The following is a 26,138-nucleotide window of genomic DNA, read 5'->3' as shown; positions in this document are numbered from 1 at the left end:
CGTCTCCAATGTTCTGTAAATGTTCGGGACATTCGTCACCTTTAGACAACTTTTAGGGAACGTTGCGCAAGGTTGCGAGAACGTCGCCTCCTACGTGGGTGGATCTCTGACCATCACAAACACCAGAACAACTGACTCTGGACTTTATAAAGTAACCAACGGCAGCAATGCGACGCCACTCAACACATTCAACCTTACTGTCTATGGTGAGTAGAGAATTACTTACTAAAGAGAATTACAAGATATATGAAGAGTTCAAATGCAAAACCAGCTAAAAGCCATCTCGGTCAAAAATGAGAAAGTGATACTGAGTGAATGCTCTTGACATATATTATATGTCCATCAAATACTTTTTCTTCAAACTCACTAAAATAGCAGCCTCAGCCCAATCAGAAGCACCAGTACTTATATAGAAACCTATACATCTGAGCCTGATAAAAATGCATTTTTTAAAGAAAGACGTCAGATGGATTTAGCTGGTTTTGCATCTGAACTCTTCATATATATATATACAAACATCACACACTTACCGGCAGTGTTGGGCAGGTTACTTTGGAAATGTAATAGGTTACAGATTACAAGTTACCCTATTTATGATGTAATAAGTAGTGTAACTTTTCAATTGCTTTATTAAAGTAATGTAACTTATTACTTTTAATTACTTTTTGATTACGTTTCTAAATTTCTAATATTTTCAACTGTTAATCATTTTAAATCAGGCACAGTTAACCTTACAGTAGCACTCAACACTGATTACTGTCAGACTTTCAAAATCCTTCATCACTTCAATTGAGATTATAATAAGTAAGGGATAACATCTTTATTTTGCAATAACAACTGGCTGGATGTACCTCTTATTACACAGCTGCTTGCCACAAAAGTAAATAATTAGACACAAAACACTGATCTGAACTGAAATATTTGAACACAAAGCTTCCATAAAGAAATCAGTTGCTAGCAAGTGGCAAGTTGACAGAAGTAAAAAAAAATTGTACACATAATATTGAATTAAGTTTTAATATTTTATTAGGTAACCAAACGCAAAGCTTCCATGAAGAAAAACTATTAAGCTTATAGTGCCGTTTTAAGTTGCCCCAGATGAGTCTGAGTTATTCGCTTTTACCAGTTGTTATTGGGGAATAACGTACTTTGGAATGTCATGACTGACCAATCAGAATCAGGCATTCCACGGAGCTGTGTAATAATTTAAAGCACAGCCACACACATTCAGACTTAACACCTCTTATTTACTTTGAGATCATTCTGAGGTTTGACACAGATTTGAAATCAAAACAAGAAATAGTTTAATAGCTATGATACTGTTTTTTTTTTTTAAATCAAATGTTTGCATAATTATGACAGGGAACACTGGTATCTTGGAAAAAATCACTGGCCTTGGAAAAAAACAATTAATCTTAAAAATAAAGTTTATGCATAAACCCAAATAGGACATAAAACAGTTATCGAATAAGCATGTGTCCTATTCTGTGTCCTAAACTCCTGAAACATTGGTGCCTCATTTTAGAGCAGTCAATGCAATTTTGGAAAAGTCAATTAAATCTGTAAGTGGATGTGTCTTTAAAAAAATCAGATGTAACCCCCATTGTAATCACTAACATTTTCAAAAGTAACTGTAATTTAATTACACTTTTTACTTTTTAAGTATTATTACTTACTTATTGCCATATTCAAGAATCCAGTTTAAGATGATGTGAGCTTTGTGACATGGTGCGTTAGGTGCATTAGATGGATTCACTCTGGTCATAAATGGATGGACTTGTTCAGCAACAAAACTCAAGTAGGCTGTTAATGCTCATCTGGCACCAACAACCATGCCACATTTAAAGTCACTTACATCACCTTTCTCCCCGTTCGGATGCTCTGTCTGAACTTCAGCAGATCGTCTTGACCATGTCTATATGTCTAAATTCATTGAGCTACTGCCATTTTATTGTCCGATTAAATATTTGTATTAACGAGCAGTTGAATGGGTCTGCCTGTGGCTGGTGAGTGTATATATGCTATATAGACTTTTGGTGGGGTTAAGGTCAACTGTTGGTCAATTCATGTGTGAAAATTAACCCTTCTTTTCACACTTTTAATATATATATATATATATATATTTTCTCTTGCCCATAGACTGAGGTCAATTGATCTAATTTTGTATCTCTGGAAACAGTGATCTGTTACAGTGTATTATGGTGAACATCAATGCTTTTTGTTGATGAGGGATTTGTGGATACATCATTGTGTTTAGAAAGCCATACTTTCTTTTGTGAAGTAAAAAGATAAAATTAGACTATTAGTGTAAGATGATGCCCCAGAAGTGACACATCGGAACCTAAGTGGCATGTTGTTACTAGTGCTATTTTTTTAATGTAATACTTATTGTAATTAATGGGGTTATAATTTAGTATTTCCATGAACTGAATATATATTTCAGACATCTTCACTTTCATTAGAACCTACAGGTTAACTGAATCTCTTTGTTACATTTACAATCATAGAGTTGCTATTATGACATATATTTGATTAAAATATGGATAATGACCTTATAATATGAATCTCTTGTTCTGGGATTCTGCCCAGGTAGGAAGGCAACATACCCTTTTAATATTTGAAATTTTGTGCTAACAACTAATATAGCAAATGTAATATAGCTAAAATAGTAAAACAGTAAATACAACAGGTAAAAAGTAAATCCAAATCATATATTTACATGTAATCATTTAGCAGATGCTTTTATCTAAAGTGACTTACAAATTGGGACAGTAAAAGCAATCAAACCAACAAAAGTGCTATGACAAATCCCAGTTAATCTAACACAGTATGTGTAGGAAGGGTTTTTTTTTTTTTTTTTTTTTTTTTTTTTTCATTTTTTTCAATAAATAAATAAATAAATAGAAAAATAGATAGAAAGTGCTTGTATTATGTGTTGACGAAAAACGTGCCTTTAACCAATTCTTGAAAATGACTTAAGACTCTCAAGCTGAGATAGGCAAGTCATTCCACCAGCAGGGAACAGTCGATGCTCAAGCCCCTGCCCCTTTGAGGTCCGACGCTAAAGTGCCCTTTCTGTCTGATCTAGGTGCCCGCAGTTTCGCTCCTGCCCCTCAGGAGGTCTGTTCACTCCACTGCATATACTTGTACCTACTGTATACACGTGTGTGCGTGTGTCTTTTATTTAATATTTTCTTAGATGTATTCTCCCAATATTTTCCAGCTCGTCTGCCTGTTCCTGTCATCAGTGACTCTTCACAATGTTCATCATCATCATCATCATCATCATCATCATTATATTGTTCATTGTTGTGTTCAGTGGTTAATGTGAGTGATGTGAGTCTCTCCTGGTACAAAGGAAACAGTTTATTGTCCAGCATCAGTGTGTCTGATCTCAGCATCAGTCTCTCTCTACCTCTGGAGGTGGAATATCAGGATAAAAACACCTACAGCTGTGTGATCAACAATCCCATCAGCAACCAGACCAGACATCTGGACATCAGCAAACTCTGTCACACATGTGCAGGTATGTCAATGGCATTATACTTTTTCTACAGAGTAAATTAATATTTTTTCTCTTTTTTGTTGCTTTTTATGTTGCTCATTTCTTCTCTTACAAGACTACATCCACTGTTGTGGTTCTACTGAAGCTGTGATCCGACTGGTTCTCTCTGCTCTGGTGGGCGTGGCTTCTTTTGCTGCGCTTGTTTATGACATCAGATCCAGAAGTCTTCAACAGAAAAGGAGAGAACAGACATCAACATCAAGCTCTGAATAATCAGATACTCAGGATAAAGAAATCAAAAATCCAGAAATTCTTTGAGCATTCATAAATCTATATAATTCGAGCGCATATTAATTTTAGCAATTATATTAAAAATGTTTCAGTTATCTAAAAGATTTTAGCATATTTTACCTTTCATAATGCAAATCATTCTGCTTTACAGAGAATAATGCTTTGCAAACCCATTGTGATTTATTAGACAATAAATAAGTTTGTGTATAAGTGCAAGGCTTATCTTACTTAGTATTTGTGTCTAGTCAAAATATCTAAAAATTCTTATATGCATTTACTAAAATGAACTTAATTTAGTTTTTTTCCCCCTGGAAACAAGTAAAATTATCTGCCAGTGGGGTAAGTAAAATATTCTTAAAACAAGTGTATTTTACTTACCCCAGTCAGATAATTGTACTTATTTTAAGCAAAATTACCTTAATTTAGTTTTTTTTACCCCTGGAAACAAGACTAAATAAAGTGGGTACGGAAAGTATTCAGACCCCCTTAAATTTTTCACTCTTTGTTATATTGCAGCCATTTGCTAAAATCATTTAAGTTCATTTTTTTCCTCATTAATGTATACACAGCACCCCATATTGACAGAAAAACACAGAATTGTTGACATTTTTGCAGATGTATTAAAAAAGAAAAACTGAAATTTCACGTGGTCCTAAGTATTCAGACCCTTTGCTGTGACACTCATATATTTAACTCAGGTGCTGTCCATTTCTTCTGATCATCCTTGAGATGGTTCTACACCTTCATTTGAGTCCAGCTGTGTTTGATTATACTGATTGGACTTGATTAGGAAAGCCACACACCTGTCTATATAAGACCTTACAGCTCACAGTGTATGTCAGAGCAAATGAGAATCATGAGGTCAAAGGAACTGCCTGAAGAGCTCAGAGACAAAAAAGCAGCATCATGTGCATTAGAAGAGTCATGTATGCTGTACAAGATCACCCTGAAAGTATAAAAAGTATCTGTCACTGGTAATAGGAATTTTATATATTGCTTGCAAATACCTTGATTTTACCTAAATGCACAAATACATTTGAATGGCCTTCAAATGAGGAGCTTGCCTTGTGTTCTTACATAAGTGCAGTTACAACATCTACCAGCAGGGGTGAACAGGCCAAACTAACCAGGAAGAGAAGAGAGGAAACGAAACACACCATGAGCCACTGAAAATACATATACTTTGAAAATGTAAAGAATTTGGGAGAGACATACTGTCTGTCCATTAAACTGAGTTACAATGACTGAATCTGAAGATGAAAAATGATCTTAAACCCCTGATAAGAATTTTTTTTATATCCCATGATGATCAACTGTCTGCATGTGTGCGTGTACTTGTTCTTGCTACATTGTTGGGACCAAATGTCCCCACAAGGATAGTAAAACCTGAAATCTTTGACATTGTGGGAGCGGCCTGCGGTCCCCACAATGTAAAATAAATGATTAAAAATAGTAAATGGTGTTTATCTGAAAATGTAACAATGAAAACATGTTTTCTGTAAGGTGTAGGTTTAGGGTTAGGGTTGGGTCAGGGGATAGACAATATTGTTTAGTTAGTATAAAAACTATAGAAGTCTATGGAAAGTCCCCACAATTCACAAAAACAAACGTGTGTGTATGTATATGTGTGACCTTTTGCCCTTTAGTTTAAATCAGTCACACAGTGACATTCAGGATCAGAATAACAACATTACAAATCAGTAAGAGGAATTACTAATGGAACAAAATGCACATAAATTATGTTTAAAACTGGGTTGAAGAGCCATGCTGTTTTACTAGACTTCAATCGTCTATTATGTCTTTTCAAATTTGTTCAAAACAACATGAACACAGATGAAGGGATACCGATCCTAAAGTGGTCATTACTATTTACAGTGCACAGTTCTGTATTCATATTCAGACATCACTGTTCAGCATTAAAAGCAAGCTTTTCAATGCACCAGTCAACTGTGCTGGTTTTCACACATTATCTCTGTCACATATTTACATGCAAAAACACAGAATTAACTGCATCCTTTTTGACACTTTTAGGTCTTTGGAGTTTTAGTTTTGTGAAGGACTGCTTGTCAGTATTTTTTTTTTTTTTTTTTTACAGAAGTGCATTAAACTGCAGTGTGATTACAGTTAAAAAATCTCTGGATTTACAATTTGTCTCTTAATTGATCATTTGATACTATATTTACACAAAATACATGTTTTGTTGGTGTAAATCATTCAGATTGCTGTATTGAACTCATCTGTGGTTGTGTTGCTGAAAGTGTTTCATGTGGTAATTGATGCAGCTGTTGCTGGTGGTTTAGTTGGTCTGTTGAGTTTGATTATGGTTTGTGGGGTGCAGAAAACCACTGAATACAGCAATTTTAACAGCTAAAGGACAACATGCTGAGATACTTACTCAGGCCAAACATATGTGGATCATAGGGTTCAACAGTCATGAATGCAGCAATGGGTTAAAATAGTGACAAGAGATGAAGATCAAACTAAGAGCAGAGGGCATGGAATATAAACTGAAGAAGTGGCTAATGCTCACACGTTTATTTTTGTGTGACTGTGTGACTGTGGTTAGTTTTGCTTCTTCTCAGCTTCTCATTTCACACTGAATATTTGTTGCCACTCCTTTGGTCAACATCTTGCTAGAACTGTTTAACAATGTGTTTTCAACAAAAACACCCGCAGACATGATGCGATTAATTTTTGTTGCATTTTAAAATGCAAGGTTTGAATGTTTATTGGTCTTTTCTTATACAATGATATCCAATTAATGTGTTGTTTATTTACATACTTTTTTAATGTTAATATCACATAATGTTAACATGGCACAGTACAGTCTATGTTATATCCTGGAAAAAATGTTAAATAAAAGTAGGTGAAAGCAGAATCCAAAAGTGTAAATGTGACTGGAAGAAAGATGTTGTTTTATTCTACTTAATGAATTGTAGAGAATATCAATGGAAATTATTTACAACATATTACTCATTAATTTTGTATTTACTACAAAATATAGTACAGAATTTGAAATGTATTTCTTGCATATCAGTGTTTTACACTTAAAATATCACTGTGAAATAAAGCTGTTCGTGAACATGTTCATCCAGTAGGTGGAGCTAAATAAGCAGTTACTACAGTAACATGACAGGATCCGAAAACAATACAAATATACACAACCCAAAAACACTACTTAAAACCCCTGAGATAAAACCCAGTAATTTCATTTTAATATCACATTAACTTTCATAAACTTAACTTTCATTAAAAAAAAGAGAGAATTGTGTGAGAGTTAGGTTTATTAACTATCATTGTATTATGAAAGACCACCATTCGTATGAGATATGCTATATTCAAATGTTTGTGTCTGATTCCTGTAACATAAAATATGCATATATCATTATGTTCACATAAAATATCTTTACTAATACTTTCCCATTTTTTGCATATTTGAGTTCTAGAAGGTTGGCAGTCCTTCAACAGAATCAGAGTTTGATCAGTGTCTCACAGCAACTCCTGCATACACCACATCAGGCTCCTCTTGAGCTCTCTGAAACAAACACAAACACATGTTCACCTCACAAATGCAACTGCCAAAAACATTACTGACAATTTATGAGACATGACTGAAAACACATTTGGTGTTTCTGATCAGATGTGGTCCTGTTGTGTGTGAGTGACAGATCATTACATACACACAAACAGAAGCACACATATCTAAACTCACAAACAAACACAGAACATACAGAAATAAAATTTCTTACCGATTTTGGTGCTTTTCTTTTATAGAATGTCGGATCAGCATATGTGTTTTCTTTATCACTCTGAACTGTTTGAACAATAATGACTGATGTGTTAAAAGAACAAAACTCTAGATAAAGCACTGTTTTCTGTGCAGCTATTTTAGACTGTTTTAATATTATACTATGGGTTGTTAAATTATACTATGGGTTGTTAAATCTTATACTGATTGGTTGATGAACATTCTAAGGCTAATCAATTTTAGGATGGCTAAAGTAGTTTTTTTTTTTTTTAAGTATATATTTTTTTTTTTTCAATGTCCCAGAGTCAATTATTTCTTACTTAAAACATATTTATCAGCATCACCTCAGCAGTAGGTAATACTTGCCCTCTTGGTCTGTTTTCCTGCAAATGCAGAAGATCCTGACTGCAGCTACAATCAAGAGAGATCCAGCCGCAGCAACAGAAATCAACATGATGTAAAACAAGGATAGGCCCCGATCTATAATGAACAAAATGGGGCATTAATGTGAATTAATCTGCCAGTGTGATCTACAACAACCACAAACCTTTATGAAATATCAGCACTATATAAATTGAGAGACTGGTACAGTACATAAATAGATACATGTCCACTGCCATACCTTCACATGGCTGACAGAGTTTGTTGATGTCCAGATGTGTGGCCTGGTTGCTGATGGGATTGTTGATCACACAGCTGTAGGTGTTGTTATCCTGATATTCCACCTCCAGAGGTAGAGAGAAACTGATGCTGAGATCAGACGCACTGATGCTGGACAATAAACTGTTTCCTTTGTACCAGGAGAGAGTCACACGACTCACATTCACCACTGAACACAACAATGAACAAGATGATGATGATGATGAAGAACATTGTGAAGAGTTACTGCTGATGACAGGAACAGGCAGACGAGCTGAAAAACATGAGAGAATATAGAAAAATGAGGAAGAATAAAGATATTCAAAATCTTTGTCTTGAGTAATCTTGAGTAATCAAAATCTTGAGTAATCAAAACTAATCAATAGTAAAGCATTTTAAAACAGAAAGAATGTACTTAGCAAGCAAACAACAATATCAGTGAAGAGCTTGAGATGGATGTGTAAATGAAGCAAGGGAATTCTAAAAGAAAATTTTACAGAATATTTATATTATGCTTCCTTTCCAGTCAAGTTGTAATTGTTAAATCATATGCTGGAATTGTGGGGGAAAATTATGTTCAGCTGAATATATGTACACAAACGCTATGTAATTAGTACTTAGCAATGTTATTCCAGGGTTAAATTATTTTTTTAAAAACTGTAGGCAAAACTGACCACTGAATAGCATCCCATAGCATCAAACAGGGTAGGCTAAGTAATTCTCTACTCACCATAGACAGTAAGGTTGAATGTGTTGAGTGGCGTCGCGTTGCTGCCGTTGGTTACTTTATAAAGTCCAGAGTCAGTGGTTCTGGTGTTTGTGATGGTCAGAGATCCAGTCTGATGATCCAGCTTCAGTCTGTCTCTGAATCTCCCATCAGCATTTTCAGCATAAATCTTGTCTGTATTGTTCTTATAGAGTTTAGCTATAAGAACTGTGTTGTGTCCAAATCTCCACAATATGTCTTCTTTCAGTATTTCAGAAAGATCAAGGTTTAGAGTGACTGAATCTCCCTCCATCTCTGATACTGACTTTACTTCATCACCACCAAACACACCTGAAGAACAGACATGTTTACTCAGAATTTGAGGATTTACCAGATTTTGAGTTTTTGATACAGAGTGATACACATGTGGACAAGTGATAATACACACAATGAAACCATAAAACTACTTACCATTCAGACTCCATAAGCACAAACAGAAGCACATAAACATATCTAATATTTTACTTGGAATTTCGCTCAATGGTTTCAAATAAAAGCAGTTATTTTAACACAACAGATTTTTTTATTATTATTTTTTTTTTTTAACAAACTGAAGAGTAAAGTGATGCCGCTCTGAGATGAAGCGGTTTCGCAAAACTCAGTCGATGCGCACCCCAGTCTTGCTCACTGGGCATCTACTGAATCCGCGCTCCGAGTCTTTTTTCATCATATCTACACCAGACGCGCGCGACTCGACAAAAGACAGTAGAACCGCTTATCCCAGTGGCTGCAGCGCAGCGACACGACGTTACTGTAGATTTATCACCAATGATTTATCATCAATCGGACAAAGGTGATTTTTGCTCAGAAACCGGCGACACAAAAATACATAAAACTGTTTAACAAGACCTTAAATAGCCACACACTGCTTAAACGTCTATTGGGTTTGTGTACAAATGCCTCTATACAATCAAGCTGACTCAATCTTAAAGTTTAATAATCTGTTTTTTTTTTTTGTTTGTTTGTTTGTTTGTTTTTACTCTCAAAAATGCAGTCTGTTCTCGTCTCATTCTATTTAATATGTCGTGTAAACTGTGGACCATGTATCTTTCACAAGTTATCTAGAATAAATTGCAAGAATGTGTATTTTCCTTTCAATATTAAATTTGTCAAATGAAATTACAAGATCATCAATTTATTTCTTTGACACCATCAATATTACAATAAATGAAACAAATAAATGTTTGTTTTAAACATGGCCCCACCTTTCCAAAAGCAAGTTTGTGTGTGTTTTATATATGAATTACAATATTAAAAACCCATAATGGTTTAATCAAAAAACGCACTTAAGTGATGTTTGCGATTAACTGGTTTGGGGGAGAAATACATGCAATGCTGCTCAAGTCTCTCCTGGCATCAATTCTTCCATCATCCCTCTACTTTAAGTCAAGTTATTGATAAATTTAAGACAAATGCCAACTCTTAAAATATATATATATTTTTTTTATTTCATAAAAAAGAAGCACAAACATACTTTAAACATGCACTTGATCCAAAACAGCAATTAAAATCTCTTCTAACAAAGAAAAACTAAATGTTCTAACAAATATGAGTAATAATTGTTCTATTCAAAAGAACATATTCCCACTTAAGGTCTGTCTGATCACACTAAAAACATCACACAGGAGATTAAAGACAGAAGATAAAAAAGACAAAAGAAAATGAGATGAAAACATTCACAACAATATAAATTTACTTACTTTAAGAGCACACAGATTAAATTACATGGACTGAACATTAATCATGGATTAGAGCAAATGTTTGATTAATAGCATCATATCTGTGTTGTCAAATATAAAAGTGAAGTATCACTGCAAAAAACAATTTGTTGAGTCAACTTAAAATAATTTGTAACCTGGCTGCCTTACAATTTTAAGTTCAGTCAACTCAAAAAAAGTTTATTCAACTTGAAATGTTAAATTATACTAAGTGACAACTTATATATTTGATATTTGAGTTGAACTTAAAATTTTAAGGCAGCTGGGTTACTTATCCATCTGTTAAGTTTAGCGAACACAAATATTTAAGTTGTTACTAAGTACAACTTAACATTTCAAGTTCACTAAGCTTATTTTAGTTGACTGAAGTTAAAATTTTAAGGCAGCAGGGTAACAAATTATTTTAAGCTGACTCAACAAATTGTGTTTTTTTTTATTTTTTACAGTGTACATTCTTTCATATCCTAATAAACTATTAAAACAGGAATTTAAAAACTGTCAGCAAACACAGTAAGTATAAAGCTTCCAAAAGCTTTTATTCAGATAACTACAAGTGCTGAGATCATTTTCTCACACAATTAATGAATAACTACTTAAATGGTTTTTCTTGTATTATAATGCCTACAGTCATTCTTCATATCTGATTAATCAGAGTTTGATGTTGATGTCTGCTTTCTCTTATTCTGTTGAAGACTTCTGGATCTGATGTCATGAACAAGCACAGCAAAGGCAGCCACGCCCACCAGAGCAGAGAGAACCAGTCGGATCACAGCTTCAGTAGAACCACAACAGTGGATGTAGTCTTGTGAGAAAATGAGCAATGTTAAAACACTAATATGACATGTACATATATATTACATCAGAGTTAAAAAGCATTTTGTTCTGCTTCATATTCTTGTGGAAACCATGACATTTTACTTTTTGGAATTCTTTAATGGATGGAAAGCATTTATTTGAATAGAACCTTTTGTAACAATATAAATGTCTGATAATATACCATGGTTTCCACAAAAAATATGAAGCAGCAAAGCTGTTTTTCACACTGATAACAATCAGATATGTTTCTTGATCATCAAATCAAGAATAATGAATAATTTCTGAAGTATCATGTGACACTGAAGACAAAGTACCTGACGTACCTGAACATGGTCGACAGAGTTCAGTGTTGTTGAGATGTGTCGTCTGGTTGCTGATGGGATTGTTGATCACACAGCTGTAAGAATCGTCCAGACACTCAATATCCAGAGGTAGAGAGAGACTGATGCTGAGATCAGACACACTGATGCCGGACAATAAACTGTTTCCTTTATACCAGGAGAGAGTCACATGACTCACATTCACAGCTGAACACAGCAGAACACATTTGGATACTGGTGATCCTGATGATGATGATGATGATGAAATTTGTGAAGAACTACTGCTAATGACAGGAACAGGCAGACGAGCTGTGAACATGACAGAATAAATATAATTCAGTATAATGTAAGTGTTGTGTTATTTGTCTGTTAATTGACGTAACATTTAATTAAAGTTACAGAGAATGTGAAAAAATGTTGATAAAATATTTAAATACATGAATGCAAAAAAAAAAATAATAAACAATAATAATTAACAATAATTGTTAAAGTTGTTATAGTCAAAAGATGTATATAAAAGTAAGAAAGTAATTCTCTACTCACCATAGACAGTAAGGTTGAATGTGTTGAGTGGCGTCGCACTGCTGCTGTTGAATACTTTATAAAGTCCAGAGTCAGTGGTTGTGATGTTTGTGATGGTCAGAGATCCAGTCTGATGATCCAGCTTCAGTCTGTCTCTGAATCTCCCATCAGCATTATCAGCATGAATCTTGTAATTGTTTTTTCCGTAGAGTGTAGCTATAATAACTTTGCTGTGTCCAAATCTCCACAAGATCTTTTCTTTCAGCATTTCAGAAAAATCAGGGTTTAGAGTGACTGAATCTCCCTCCGTCACTGATACTAACTTCACTTCATCACCACCAAACACAACTGAAGAACAAACATATTTACTCAGAATTTGAAGAGTTACCAGATTTCTTATTTTGAAACAAAAAACAGTTTTTGCAAAACAACTTGCAAAATGTCACTAATTTCAGTGAATAATTCAATAATGTGCAATAATTTAAATACTTTGATGTCTTTGGATGAGAAAATACAAATTAACATCATGAACAGAAATATGAGAAAGTCTGATAAAACATGCACATTAATTACAGAAATGTATATGTATGTGGAAAAATGATAATATGCACTGCAATGAAACCATAAAATACTAACCGTTCAGACTCAATAAGCACAAACAGAAAAATATAAACATGTCATATATATTTTTTCCTATTTTGCTGAACATTTTCAAATAACAACAGCTTCTAACGCCTACATTTAAACACACACACAAAAAAATATAATAAATGCGAAACACAACATAAATGCTGTAACACCGAGCATTTCATAATAAAGCAACAGAAGAGCTGACGATGTGTGCGAATACTGGGTAAATAAACACCTTCTATGTTGGGGGCGGTACAAAATAATTTAATGAAGTTCCAAACAAAGGCTCAGGAGGAGCCTAATTGTTCAGTCATGTCAAAAAATGTATTTATTTATTTATTTATTTACTTATTTTTAACTCAAGAAAAGGACAAGTGCATACATACTTCCAACAAGAGTATAAAATACATCATTTCGCATAGTTAAACTTTCCTACATAGAAGAAAGTCAACTATAGTACATTTCATCTTTCACTATAGTACATTTTCAAAAAAAAAAAAGTAGGCACTTAAGAAACCTTTGTTTGTAAAAAAAAAAAAAATTCAGAAAAAATAACTGTATATTCTAACTGTATATTTTTCAAAAAAAAAAAAGTAAAATTTTCTCCCTCGATTTTCTCTCTCCTCATCTTCCTGTCTATATTTCATTTTTCATTTTCTCTCCCTCTTCATTCTGTCTTTCCCTGTTTAAAGATCTTTTGTTTTCTAGCTTTATTATTTATTTATTTATTTATTTATTTATTATATAAGCTATATTTTCAAGATGGCGGTGGTGACAGCAATGGTAACAAAAGGAAAGAAAAGAAATTTAATTATACTTTGAATTTTACATACATTCAAATGGTAAAGACACTTCTTTCTCTTTTCTGTTTCTTTATATATATTTATATATATATATATATATATATATATATATATATATATTTCTTTTTATTATTATCAATTATTATCAATAATAGCAATGTGTACTGGATTTACATAATATATTATAATTATTATTACAACTACTACTACTGTTATTATTATATTATTATTTTTGGTGTATTTCTTTTTTTTTTTTTTTTTTTTTTTTAAATACGGTCTTTTGTTATGTCTATTTTCAATAAAAAAAAAATAAAATAAAAATAAAACAATAATAAATAATATCCTTAACACATATATTAATATTAACTTTAGAAAAACAATAAGAACTTAAATCATTCCAGAAAAGTGACAAGACATTACAAGGGGGAAAAAAAAAAAAAAAAAAATCACAAAAATCTTCCCTATAATTTTACAGAAGGAACATATACATCAGATACATCACACTATTTGGACAAAACAGCATTATAAGGGTATATATTATGCAGAAAGTGCACTTCTCTCCATTTTTGTAATATTTATATGGCAATAACCATGTTTTCCTTCATTGAATGTCATCTATTATAGAACCCCAAATAAAAATTTCCTGTAATTAAGTTTTGAGATTGAGAAAGCTGAAAAATGCATAAGGGAAACTTTCATCAGACATATTAGCTCACTTGGAAAACCCTTTAGTGTCATCAAAAATCAGGACTGGTGCTTTACAGTGTCAAAAGCCTTAAAAAAATCCAAAGAATAAGATAATTGCATCACATTTAATTTAATTTTTATAATCAATAAAATCCAAGGCAAGTCTGGTATTACAACCAATATTACATCCTTTCATAAAGTCGGTCTGTTAACAACATGATATAAATATTGTTTTAACCTCTTGGCGAAAATGGAAGCAATTAATTTATAATCAAAGTTTATAAGAATGATAAGGTGCCAATTATCAATTATAGTTAAATCTTTGTCTGAGAGCGTTATCACCACTTGTTTCATAGAAGAATTCATCGTTCCATGTTTTTTTTTTTTTTTTTTTTTTAAATATATACATTCTTTAAGCATTACGAAAAAGTGTTGCTCTAAAAATTCACAGAATTGTATATATATAAAAAAAAAAGTAAGGCCAAGGGAACCCAGCGTTTTCCCTTTTTTTTCATTGTATAAATTCAGATAAAAATGAGTGACAAATTTTTCTGTTCCTTCAGGGAATTTAGAAAACAAAATGTTAATTAGCAATGAAGAGATGCTTTTTCTTTTAAAATTCCTTTTCTCAAGAGAGAAGAAAAAGCTTGATTTTTTTCTCTCCTTCAATTCATTCTACTCTGGATCTAACGAAAGCACCTCTAACTATTTTTGTTATAACTGGTCTAATTCTAATTGCAAGGTTTTTAACTGATTAACTTCTGGAGCAGAAAGATTTTATTTAAACTAAATAAATTATTGCTTAGCAAGTTGGTTTCTCTATCAGCTTTAACCACTTCCAAGGCTTTAGATCTATTTACAGCTAGTAATCTAGCTTTACATTTAAAATATTCCCAATAAGCTCCATGTGACTCAAATTTATTTTCTGAAAATTTTTCATTAGCTAATCCTTTGACCTGATAGATAAAATTTGTATTTTTTAACAGATTATTATTCAGTTCCCAGTAACCACAAAAAATGTTTTAAAAATAAAAATAATTTATAGTAATTACGCTGCAATTACTAGGTGGTCCAAGAAAGGAGCATACTAGTGATTTACATCTAACACATATTGTAGTATTGCTTATTTGATCAGAAAAAAGTCTGTTCTACATTTAGAGGTTAGTAAACTATTACTCCAAGTGTATTATTTTTCATTAAGGTGATAACAGCACCATGCATCTGTAATATGGAGATAATTACACAAAGAACAAATAATGTTATTACTGAGGCCCAATTTAGGAGGAAATATGTCAACAGAATTATCTAAAACATCATTAAAATCACCAGCAATAACAAAATAGGCCTGTTGATATTTACTTTCTCCCCTGTAACAATGAAATATAAGACATGTTGATAGAACTTAAATTGTTACCATATATATTACATATTATAAAAGTAGCATCATCAAATTGAGAGACAAGAATAACCCACATCTTCCTTCCGTAGAAACCAGAGATTCAACAATATCTCCTCTAAAGCTGTTAACCAAATTGAGAACACCAGCAGAGTGGTTAGATCTATGACTAAAACAGGCAGCATCACCCCACTGTGATTTCCAAAACCTAACATTACTCTAACAAGAAGTAGTTTCTTGTAAGAGAATTAAGTTGCATTCGTTTTCCTACAGTATAAGAAAAATACTTCCCATTTAGTCAGATCTCAAGCTATGAGTATTTAGTGAGATAATACTCAAAATTAAACTCCAGGTTTTGTATTTGCATAGAAGGAAAAAGAAAATAAAACACAAAGTAAAGGAGCAGCAGGAAAGAGTAACAAAGAGGTAGTTAAAGCTAACATATACCAGGAACTTTTGCAAGTGTACGATACAACTTACATATGACAAACGAACCAAAGCAGAGTGCAGAACTTTCACGCAGCTCCATAAACGCAGTCTGCGATTAGAGTTTGTACTCAGTAGTCAGTTCAGTTGCAGATGCTCCATAAAGATAGTTCGGATTTATATTCGCACATTTGGATTTCCTTGTTCAATAACTTTCTTTATATATTTTTGAAATAAAGTTAGCTTATGCAAATATAGCGACATATTGTCAACCTACTGCAGCTTTTACAGTCGATCAAAATAGCCAAGTATCGTTTTAATGGCATATTTACTTGCGAAAGTCGACATGAAACGGTACTTCACGTGGATGAAATCTCAAATTACAAAAGATCCCACAGAGCGTTGGAGACTGGGGTAAAGTTTTTTGTTTTTTTTCCGCACATTCGGACTTCCGCGTTCAATAGCTTTAATATGCATTTAAAAGATGATGCTTACAATTAATATATATTACCGACTATAACGAGCAGTACCTACAATCCATTTTTCTGCAGAAGTCGTTATTTTTAAAGGGCTGAAAAAAACGCCACATCTTCTTCTTCTTTTTTTTTAAGTTTAACGGCGGCTTGTATCCGTAAGTGTTGCATTACCGCCACCTTCTGGCTGATTCTCCTGCGATGTTACTCCGCTCCCTTTTCTCCAGTTTATTTTCCGCGATCATATTCTACTCATCAAACCAGTATTAACTAAGAAATTACAAACATTTTTCTTGCCTTGCCCAATCATCACACTTTTCAGTTCATCTTTTATCCCTGTCCCAACCCATCTTTTCTTAATTCTTCCATCATTTTTCTCCTTTGTTCTTCATATCTTCTGCAACTTAAAAGTATGTTCAGTGGTTTCTAATGTCTGACAAACCTGACAAAAACCAGTAGGTATATTCCCTATAATCTATAACGTACTATTCACCGGTTATACATACTGTGTCCAGTTCTTAATCTCGTCATCACTCCTCTCCTCTAGTCCCAATGCCAACTTTATTTTGAATATCATACAAATGTCTCCCTTTAGTTTCCCTATCCCACTGCTGTTGCCATTTTCTCACAGCTTCTTTCCAAATTATACTTCTCCTTTCAGCTTTTGACATCTTTATATTTACTTCAATATTCTCTGTTTTAATTGTTTGTTTTAGCTTGTTTATCCACCCTCTCATTTCCCAAAATGCCTATGTAAGCTGGAGTCTAAACCAGTCGAATCTCATTATCTTTTTCCTTCATTCTCATATATGTTGTCAATATTGCATACAACAGATCCTGACGGCTATTGGACATACTTGTCCTGAGACTGTACAGTGTTGACAATGAATCACTTCCAATTAAGATTTTACTTATTTCGTCCTCCTTTCTAATCCATTCTAATGACATCATGATAGCATATAACTCAACTGTATACACACTCTGATCATTCGAGGTTTGTTTGCTTTCCTCACCTCTTTGATTAACTATTAAAATTGCTGATCCATTCCTTACAGTTTGAGAATCTTTCGACCCATCTGTATAAATCTGAATACAATCTCTGTATTAATTTTCCACATATCTGTAATATTCAGCTACAAAGTCTATATCACTGTTTATTGTTTTGATTTGATGCCATTTAACCCTTTCACACGTGAGTTAAAAATATTGTAGCTGAGCCCTCAGGGTGAGTTTTTTTTTAGGCGACCGTTATTTTAGAAGGTATGGCTTTATTGTTTCCATGGCGACGCGTCGTGTTTGTCACGTCACACAACGCAGCCACAATAGCGCTGTATGACATGTATCACTTTTATATCGTATACCTAAACTAAAGGAGTATTAAATAAAGATAAATTAATTTGTATATTTCACTATGTGATGTGATCAGATGCTATTTATTAGACATATTGATTTCAAATAATGAAGCATTGCATAATAGACCTTGTATTGTGCTGGAGCATTCTTTAGTATTGTCTTAAATGTTATAGTTTCAATATTCAACAAACTTAATTATTCTATTAATCACATTCGTTCTCTTTCATATGCTTCACAATGAAATAGGACATGCTCCACTCTCACTCTTCTTCTCTTTCATTTTTTTTTTTTTTTCTTTTTGGTATACTGCACTTTTCATTGTAATACTGCCATCTGCTGGTGACTCGGATCTGTAACACTTTCCTTATCAGAGTTCCTTCTCCTTCCCAGCCACAGTATAGCCAGAAGCCCAAGCAGCGCTGCATGTTTTGCTCTTCCGCTTGCACCTCCAGCATCATGCAGCCTATAGATAGAAAAGCATCTCCACTAACATTCACGTTAATAAACCTAACACAACTCTGCATTTCCTCTTATACCACAACGGGGCCAGAGCTGTGTCCATACACTTTATAAACGTCCGAGGGGCCAGAGCCAATCCGAACAGAAGAACACGATATTGGTAAGCTTTACCATCAAAAGCAAACCTGAGGAACTTCCTGTGTCTCTTGACGATCTGGATGTGAAAGTAAGCATCCTTTAGATCGATGGTTACAAACTAATCTGCAGACTGGATGTGAGACAGAATGGACTTCACGGTTAGCATCCTGAATTTGCTCACCCTGAGCGCAAGATTTAAACGACACAAGTCCAAAATCGGATGTAAACCCCCATCTTTTTTGGGCACAACAAAATACTGGCTGTAAAAGCCTGACTCCATCTGAGTAGGGGGTATTTCTTCTATAGCCCCTTTCTCTAGGAGTGACACGATCTCTTGACTCAGAATCGAGGCTTACCAGGGACGTACCATCGTGGGAAGAACCCCGCTGAAAAGAGGTGGCCCTTTCCGAAATTAGATGGTGTAACTGTGTCGGATAGTGCGCAGTACCCACTGCGAGACGTTGGGCAGGCAACTCCACGCGGCCCAATAGTCTGCTAGGGGCTTTAGTCACTCCACGTATGGTAACGACAGAATTACAGGTGTTGAGACATCTTCTGATTGCAGAGAGCTGCTAGCGTCTTCGAAAACAGGTAACACATGCAGAGCTATCTTCACCTGATTCTCCTGCATAGGGGTCCGAAGCACCTGAGTGGTGGAAGCCTCTATAGCGGGAAGACATGCAAATGCTCTGTCGGGCCGGCTCACCACACCAAGAGTGGGGTCTTCGACGGCCGTTATAAACGGACCATGCTCGCATGACCCTCTGGTTTGTTCTCGAACTCTGAAGGCTGAGACGCGCAGAGTGTCTGAGGAAGTGCTCATCATGAAGGCTCGATCTAAAACTGCCCGAGGCACAGTATGCGGCGGAACAATTAAGATCTGAGCTGGGAGGCCACGATGAGAGAGGCGAATACGCTTGTGCGGTTCATCCAAAGTCTCTAAAGGAGGGCCTGGCCTCCAAAGACGAGCGAAGGAATCAGGAACTACTACTAGGAGTCTGAGAACGAGGGGCCTTGGCCGACGAACTCAGGTCTATCCGCTTGCGTTGGCGAGAGCTAACCGGTGGATGAGACCTAGGACCCCAATCCTTATGAGGGGGTGCCATAGGTGATGGCGCACTCCGCTGGACCTCACAATGGCGCTGTAAAGATGATGAGTGTGAACGAACCACTGGTGGTTGACGCTCTACCTCTCTGGACCTGCTTGGGATGAGCTGTCGAAAAATGGCAGACTGCTGTTTTGCTGCCCGGAACTTCTCCACAACTGTGGTGACTGCATCTCCAAACAGGCCATCTTTAGAAATGGTCTTATCTCTCTCCTTTATGTCAGTGAGAGTGAGCCAAAGGTGACGTTCAGCTGACACCATACCTGCCATGGACCTACCCACTGCTCGAGCTGTATGTTTGGTAGCTCTAAACACCAAGTCTGTAGCTCTCCTGAGCTTTCTATCTGCTTCACGTGTCAGGCCTTGACCCTCGTCCAGCTCCTTAAGAACGTCCGCTTGATAGGCCTGGAGCACGCCCATAGAATGTCGCGTGGCTGTGGCCTGCCCAGCGGCCATGTAAGATTTTCCGATTAAAGCGGAAGTAACCCTACACGGCTTGGACGGCAACTGGGGGCGTGACTTCCAAGATGGAGCTGAGCTCGATGCTAGATGTGCCGCGAGAGTTTCTTCAATGGCCGGCATCGCCGCATAACCGTGTTACGCCATTTTAGAAATGGTGGCGAAATCAGTGGCAGTGGGATTAGTAATACGTGCGGAGAATGGTTCTTTCCAAGACCTCGAAACCTTGTGGTGGAGGTCTTGGAAGAAAGGGAGAGGCCTACAGGGCTGGGATGGAGTACAGCTAGTCAAAAACCGGCCATCCAATTTAGATTGGGCCTGGTCTTGAGCCGGCTCGCTATCCCAATCCAACCCTAGTTTGTCCACAGCCCGCGTTACAACGTCTAACAAAGTGTGTTTCTCCTGTCCACTCGGAGGGAGAGAACTGCACAACTCACCTATTATTTTTTCCAGTTTCAAAGACATTTTATTCAGATTCAATTTATATTTTCCTACATTTTTTTAATTGTGCATTCATTTAATTTGGCACAAATCTGATTCCATAATATTTGCATTTATTCACACACAATTTGATTAGCTAGTGGTGGGCTAATACAGGATACTACTGAATAATGCGTATCAGAGAGGAAACGTTAGAAGTGGGTATACGGAAAGCCGACTGATAAAGAAGTGGGTATATGCCGATCTTGGGTATACCATGCACTACACCACTGCATGTTAATTAAACCCGAAACACAGCAAAGTAAACAAAGCATCTGAGTATATCTGCTGCTCAGATACACCTAACAAACTTTATTTATTCAGACTTTTCTATTATTTCCTTCACTTTTCTTTTTATTGTAAACAAATGCCTTTCTGATGTGAAATGAGATATGAAAAGGCAGAAGAACAATTTTGGCAGTAGGTGGACGTAAACTCGGGTTATTCGCTTTACCATTACGCCACTGAAAACGTGTTAAAACGGCCGTCTTTTGTAATGTTGTGAAGTTAGTGGGCAGAGGTATACATAACCCCTGCCAGCAAGGCGGCCTATTCTGTTATAGCAAGGCACCAGACTGCAGAAAATGCCATATATTCCAGTAACTTGTGGGGGGGAGGACCCACCCACTGACGCCCATGAAATGACACTACATCTTTGTAGATATTACTGACACTGCAATCATGATGGTATATAAACCTCATGTGCTGCCTGGCCAATAACTATAATGAATCAGAATTTGACTATGAGTGGGCTACAATTCCCGGTTTGACTACGAGCTAAATCTATACGAACAGGCTACGCATAGAACATGTCAAAGAAATGAAACCGGTACTAAGCGTAATATAAACAAATTAGTAAATAAACATCCAGCAGGATTATGTGAGCACTGTGAAATGGATGAGTCAGTGGAGCATGTCATGTGCAAGTGCCAAAATATACGAGAAAAAGAGAAACACTGATAAGAGGTCTTAGGAAAATGGGAGTGAGAGAATTTAATCTAAAGAGAAGGGTCTGGCTGCAGATATGCACCTGCACTCTCAGACACCTGCACTCTCAGTCTCAGACAACTGTACTTCCGGAAGTGACGTCACTTGCAGTCGATTTTATTTTTACTTTATTTTAGTTATTTTTTTTTTTTAATTGAATCTCTCAACATTTTACAACAGTAGCCAGGTGGTGAAGACAAGAAAAAATAAACCAAATTACTAAATTATGTCACTCGCAATTGCTACCCGCACTCTCAGCTACCTGCGACGTCACTTGCAATCCACACAAATCGTGTGTGTTGCCAATAAAGACAAGACGCTGTGGTCGTTAAATGATTAAAACTAATTTAATAGCATAATGTACAGGGTCCTGCAAGTCATCTGTAGGAGATAAAAACAAGGCCCACAAATCCGTGACCACAAAACAGCAGAATATGAACGCAATGCGCAAAGTCTCTCATTAAGCTTTTTCCTCCCGTAAAAACCATTAACACTTGATATGGCTTAATGTATTAAGATACATTCATATTCATTCATATTCTGCTGTTCTGTGGCCACAGATTTGTGGGTCTTGTTTTTATGTCCTACAGATGACTTGCAGGACCCTGTATGTTATGCTAAATTAGTTTTAATCGTTTAACCACCACAGTGTCTTGTCTCCACTGGCAACACGCACCATTTGTGTGGATTGTGTGTGAGGTCGCAGGTAGCTGAGAGTGCAGGTGGCGATTGTAAGTGACACTGTAATTTAGTTTCTTTTTTCTTGTCTTCACCACCTGGCTACTGTTGTAAAATGTTGAGAGATTCAATTAAAAAAATAAAAAATAAATATATAAAATAAAGTACAAATAAAATAGACTGCAAATGACGTCAGTTGCGGAAGTGCAGGCGTCTGAGAGTGCAGGTGCAGATGTCTGCAGCCAGACCCTATTGAATCTAAAGGGCGTAATTACTCATGGACAATATATTTCAATATTTGAAAGAAACAGAGTTGCTTAGGAAAATTTTATTGTTGTTGTTATTATTATTTCTTTTGGTTTGATTTTGTTTGAAGGGTAAAATACTCCAACACAGTAGGTGACGATAATGCACCTTAACGTTGGTGCTACCCACAAGAAGAAGAAGAAAAGAAGAAAAATGTTTCCGCTATTAGAGTCGTTTGCGCCATAACAAATAAAGAAAAGACAGAAGTCTTAGCTAAAACTTTGGCTAAAGTTCATAGTATTGAAAATTTAAGTGATAAGTTCTTAAATAGAAGACAAGAATTAAGTAGAATATATGAGAATATTCATATAAAGAAACAAGGAGCTGATAGTAATATGGATGAGGATTTTAATGTTTTTGAGTTAAAACTAGCTATTAACAATTCAAAGAATGCAACGCCAGGGAGAGACTTGATTAGTTACAGTATGTTAAAAAATTTACGAGGTAGCTATTAAAGCAATTTTGGATTTATATAATCATATATGGAATGAAGGCTATTTACCCAAAGATTGGAAAAGTTCAATAGTAATACCAGTAGTGAAACCAGGTAAGGATGCAACAAAATCTAATAGACCAATAACTCTTACATCTACATTATGCAAGGTAATGGAGAAGATGTTAGTAAGAAGGTTGAATTATTTTCTGGAGAAGAAAGAAATATTAGCAACAGTTCAATGTGGCTTTAGGAAGAAGAGATCAACATGCTCTTTTATTGTGTGAAAATGAGGTTAGGAAAGCTCTAATAATGAAGGAGTCTCTTGTTGCTGTTTTCTTTTTTATTATTATTATAATTTTTATTTATATAGTGCATTTCCAGAGCTCAAGGACACTTTACAATAAATGTAACAAAGAAGAGATAGTACGGACAAAACATTGAAAGAAACAGTAGTCAAGTAGAGAAACATTAGGTAAACAAATATACAAGAAGTCAAATATAACAAACTGGAAATACAAAACAGAGTACAGGTTGATCAAGCAGAGCAGTCAGTTTATCAAATCAGAGGTGTAACATTCAGAAAACAAGTGAGTTTTGAGTAAAGATTTAAATTCTGAGATATTAGTGACAGAACAGAGTGAGCGTGGTAGAGAGTTCCAAAGTTTGGGTGCAGTAACACTAAATGATCTGCCCCCCATTGAAGAGAGGCGGTACCGAGGGACAGCAAGAAGGCCAGAGTCGGAGGAACGTAGTGATCGTAGTGATTCTTTGACATTGAAAAGGCATATGACACTTTATGGAGGGAAGGACTGTTAATTAAGTTAAATAAAATTGGTGTAGGGGGGAGAATGTATAACTGGATATTAGATTTTTTGTTTGAGTGCACATTTCAGGTAAGAATAGGTGAAGAAATGTCAGCGTCATATGGTATCCTGAATGGGATTCCACAAGGAAGCATAATCAGTCCAATTTTATTTAATTTAATGATCAATGATATATTTGAAAGAATTAGACCAAGCGTTGGGAAGGCACTGTATGCGGACGATGGTGCAGTATGGAAAAGAGGTAGGAATTTAGGAAATATAGTTAAAGGAATACAAGAAACTATAAATGATGTTGAAAGATGGTCAGTGGATTGGGGAATAAAGTTTTCAGTATCAAAGACTCAGTGTATGTTTTTTATCAAAGAAAAAAAATTGAACAGATTACATTGAAATTATATGATCAGCTGTTAGAAAGAGTTCAAATATCTTGGATTAGTCTTTGATGAGAAGTTGAATTGGAAACAACATATTAAGAAAATTGAAAACAAATGCAAAGGTGTAATAAATTGTATGACCTCAATAACTAAGTATGAATGGGGAGCTAGGAAAAGTGCACTGTTACATATATATCAAGTCCTAATACTTTCTAGTATAGATTATGGATGTGCAGTGTATGGTGCTGCAGCTAAATCTCAGTTAAAGAAACTGGACAATATACAGTCTAGAGCACTTAGAATCTGCTGTGGAGGGACAAGGTCAGCTCCTCTAGATGCTATCAGGGTTAAAATGGGGGAGATGTCACTAGTTTTGAAAAGAGAAAAGCTTGCAATGATGTATTGGCTTAACTTAAAGGGTAGTAATAAGAATCACTGTACACGCATAATACTAAATGACTGTTGGGAATATAAAAACAGTGGAGGAAATAGCTTTGGATGGAAATAAGAACAGTGGGTCAAGGATTCTGGTCTAGAAGATGAAGCAATCTGTCCTAACATGCCATTAAGTGGTGTGTCGGTATGTAATATTTCTGAACCTGTTGTTGCAATGAGGTTACTGGAGGCTAGTGTTGCTTTCGTTTTCGTGCTCTTCATTTTCGTTGACCAAAACGAGACGAAACGAAATGTTATATCGTTATTTCGTTTTGTTTAGTCGCGTTATTATTTTGCCGTATTTCTGAAGTGGGCTGCATCAGGTCCCACTGCGCAGACGCAGGCGACGTCACTTCCTCGAGCCCCACTCCGGACCGGGGGGATTATAGGCCTGAAATTACAATTATTAAGACTATTAAACAGTTATATACCGTTATCAGCACATGTTGAAGTAGATTCGTATCTGAGAGAATATGCGCCGTATTGCAGCGTTAGAAAACTGTCAGTTATTTTTTACTTTCACTTTCTATATAGTGAATTGTAAAGTTAAAACTGAAGTTAAGACGTTCACCGGCATAACTATTGCCCAAAGTTTGATTGGCTCGCCTTCATGGTTTAAAACAGAAATTCTTCCAATATAGCGACGTGACCGCAAACCCCCATGCGTATGCATCTTGTGAAAGAGGAATCAACTCGGTCTACCGCTCTGTCTGAAACACGTCTCTGTGTTTATGCGCGCTTCGGGTGTGTGCGAGAACAGCGCGCAAGTAACGAATCGAGTTCTGTTTTGTTTCTTCTTCTTGTGGTTTTAAATAGCTTGAACGTGTAAATTGGCAAATTAACCTGCGAAATCACATGCCGAACGGTGGGGTTTTGACCTGGTCCGTACGTATCGACTGCGATCCGTTTAAGCCCTAGTAGGCTATATGACAGATCAGAGCCAATGTTTCAGGGAAATTGCTTTGCCGGTCCAATGGCAGACTCCAGGGTTTTGTGTTCACCGTTTCACACACACCAATCACGTGCGCATATTTGTATCTTGACTATACTACTAGGTACTTTTACTATATTGACTGGGTTAAATAGAATTGCATTACTAAAAAAGAGACTAAAACACAATTTTCATTGACTAAAACTAGACTAAATGTCATCAGTTTTTGTCGACTAAAACTAGACGAAAATAGTCATGGATAATTATGACTAAAATAAGACTAAAATGCTCAGACTTTTAGTTGACTAAAACTTGACTACACTAAAAAGAGTATGTACTTGACTAAAACTAATAAAAACTAAAATGACAGCTTCATACAAAGACTAGACTAAAACTAAAATTAAAACAGGCTGCCAAAAGCAACACTACTGG

At 35.4% G+C, this 26,138-nt stretch overlaps 2 protein-coding genes across 4 annotated transcripts; one reads left to right on the top strand and one right to left on the bottom strand.

Annotated features, from left to right (window-relative positions):
* Positions 1-19: 19 nt before the first annotated feature.
* Positions 20-3,778, top strand: LOC127153447 (uncharacterized). The gene is made up of 3 exons (XM_051094501.1): positions 20-206; positions 3,224-3,526; positions 3,621-3,778. Exons 1-3 carry the CDS (start codon positions 20-22, stop codon positions 3,776-3,778), a joined length of 648 nt encoding a protein of 215 aa, XP_050950458.1.
* A 2,758-nt stretch (positions 3,779-6,536) lies between these two features.
* LOC127154236 (CD48 antigen) lies at positions 6,537-13,754 on the bottom strand. Of its 3 annotated transcripts, XM_051095667.1 has the most exons (6): positions 9,361-9,599; positions 8,914-9,240; positions 8,167-8,457; positions 7,911-8,024; positions 7,546-7,610; positions 6,537-7,331 (listed from the first exon to the last, which is right to left on the bottom strand). In XM_051095667.1, the coding sequence occupies exons 1-6, from the start codon at positions 9,398-9,400 to the stop codon at positions 7,278-7,280; spliced, it is 891 nt and encodes a 296-aa protein (XP_050951624.1). In that variant the 5' UTR covers positions 9,401-9,599; the 3' UTR covers positions 6,537-7,277. The 3 variants fall into 3 exon arrangements, with proteins under 3 accessions (XP_050951624.1, XP_050951626.1, XP_050951625.1); XM_051095669.1 differs by lacking the exons at positions 8,914-9,240; positions 9,361-9,599 and adding an exon at positions 12,347-12,949; XM_051095668.1 differs by lacking the exons at positions 6,537-7,331; positions 7,546-7,610; positions 7,911-8,024; ... (1 more) ...; positions 8,914-9,240; positions 9,361-9,599 and adding exons at positions 10,372-11,469; positions 11,807-12,112; positions 12,347-12,673; positions 12,962-13,754.
* Between the last annotated feature and the right edge of the window lie 12,384 nt (positions 13,755-26,138).

This window comes from Labeo rohita, chromosome 22 (genome assembly GCF_022985175.1).
Source record: "Labeo rohita strain BAU-BD-2019 chromosome 22, IGBB_LRoh.1.0, whole genome shotgun sequence".
Classification (NCBI taxonomy): domain Eukaryota; kingdom Metazoa; phylum Chordata; class Actinopteri; order Cypriniformes; family Cyprinidae; genus Labeo; species Labeo rohita.
This window is presented reverse-complemented; position numbering and strand designations above follow the sequence as displayed.

Coding starts and splice junctions, on each gene's coding strand:
- LOC127153447 (XM_051094501.1), top strand. CDS start 20: ATGTTCGGGACATTCGTCACCTTTAGACAACTTTTAGGGAACGTTGCG. Junction 207..3,223: donor ATTCAACCTTACTGTCTATG/GTGAGTAGAGAA, acceptor AATATTTTCCAG/CTCGTCTGCCTGTTCCTGTC. Junction 3,527..3,620: donor ACTCTGTCACACATGTGCAG/GTATGTCAATGG, acceptor TTCTCTTACAAG/ACTACATCCACTGTTGTGGT.
- LOC127154236 (XM_051095667.1), bottom strand. CDS start 9,400: ATGTTTATGTGCTTCTGTTTGTGCTTATGGAGTCTGAATG. Junction 8,458..8,913: donor ATTCAACCTTACTGTCTATG/GTGAGTAGAGAA, acceptor CATGTTTTTCAG/CTCGTCTGCCTGTTCCTGTC. Junction 7,332..7,545: donor AAAGAAAAGCACCAAAATCG/GTAAGAAATTTT, acceptor TGTTTGTTTCAG/AGAGCTCAAGAGGAGCCTGA.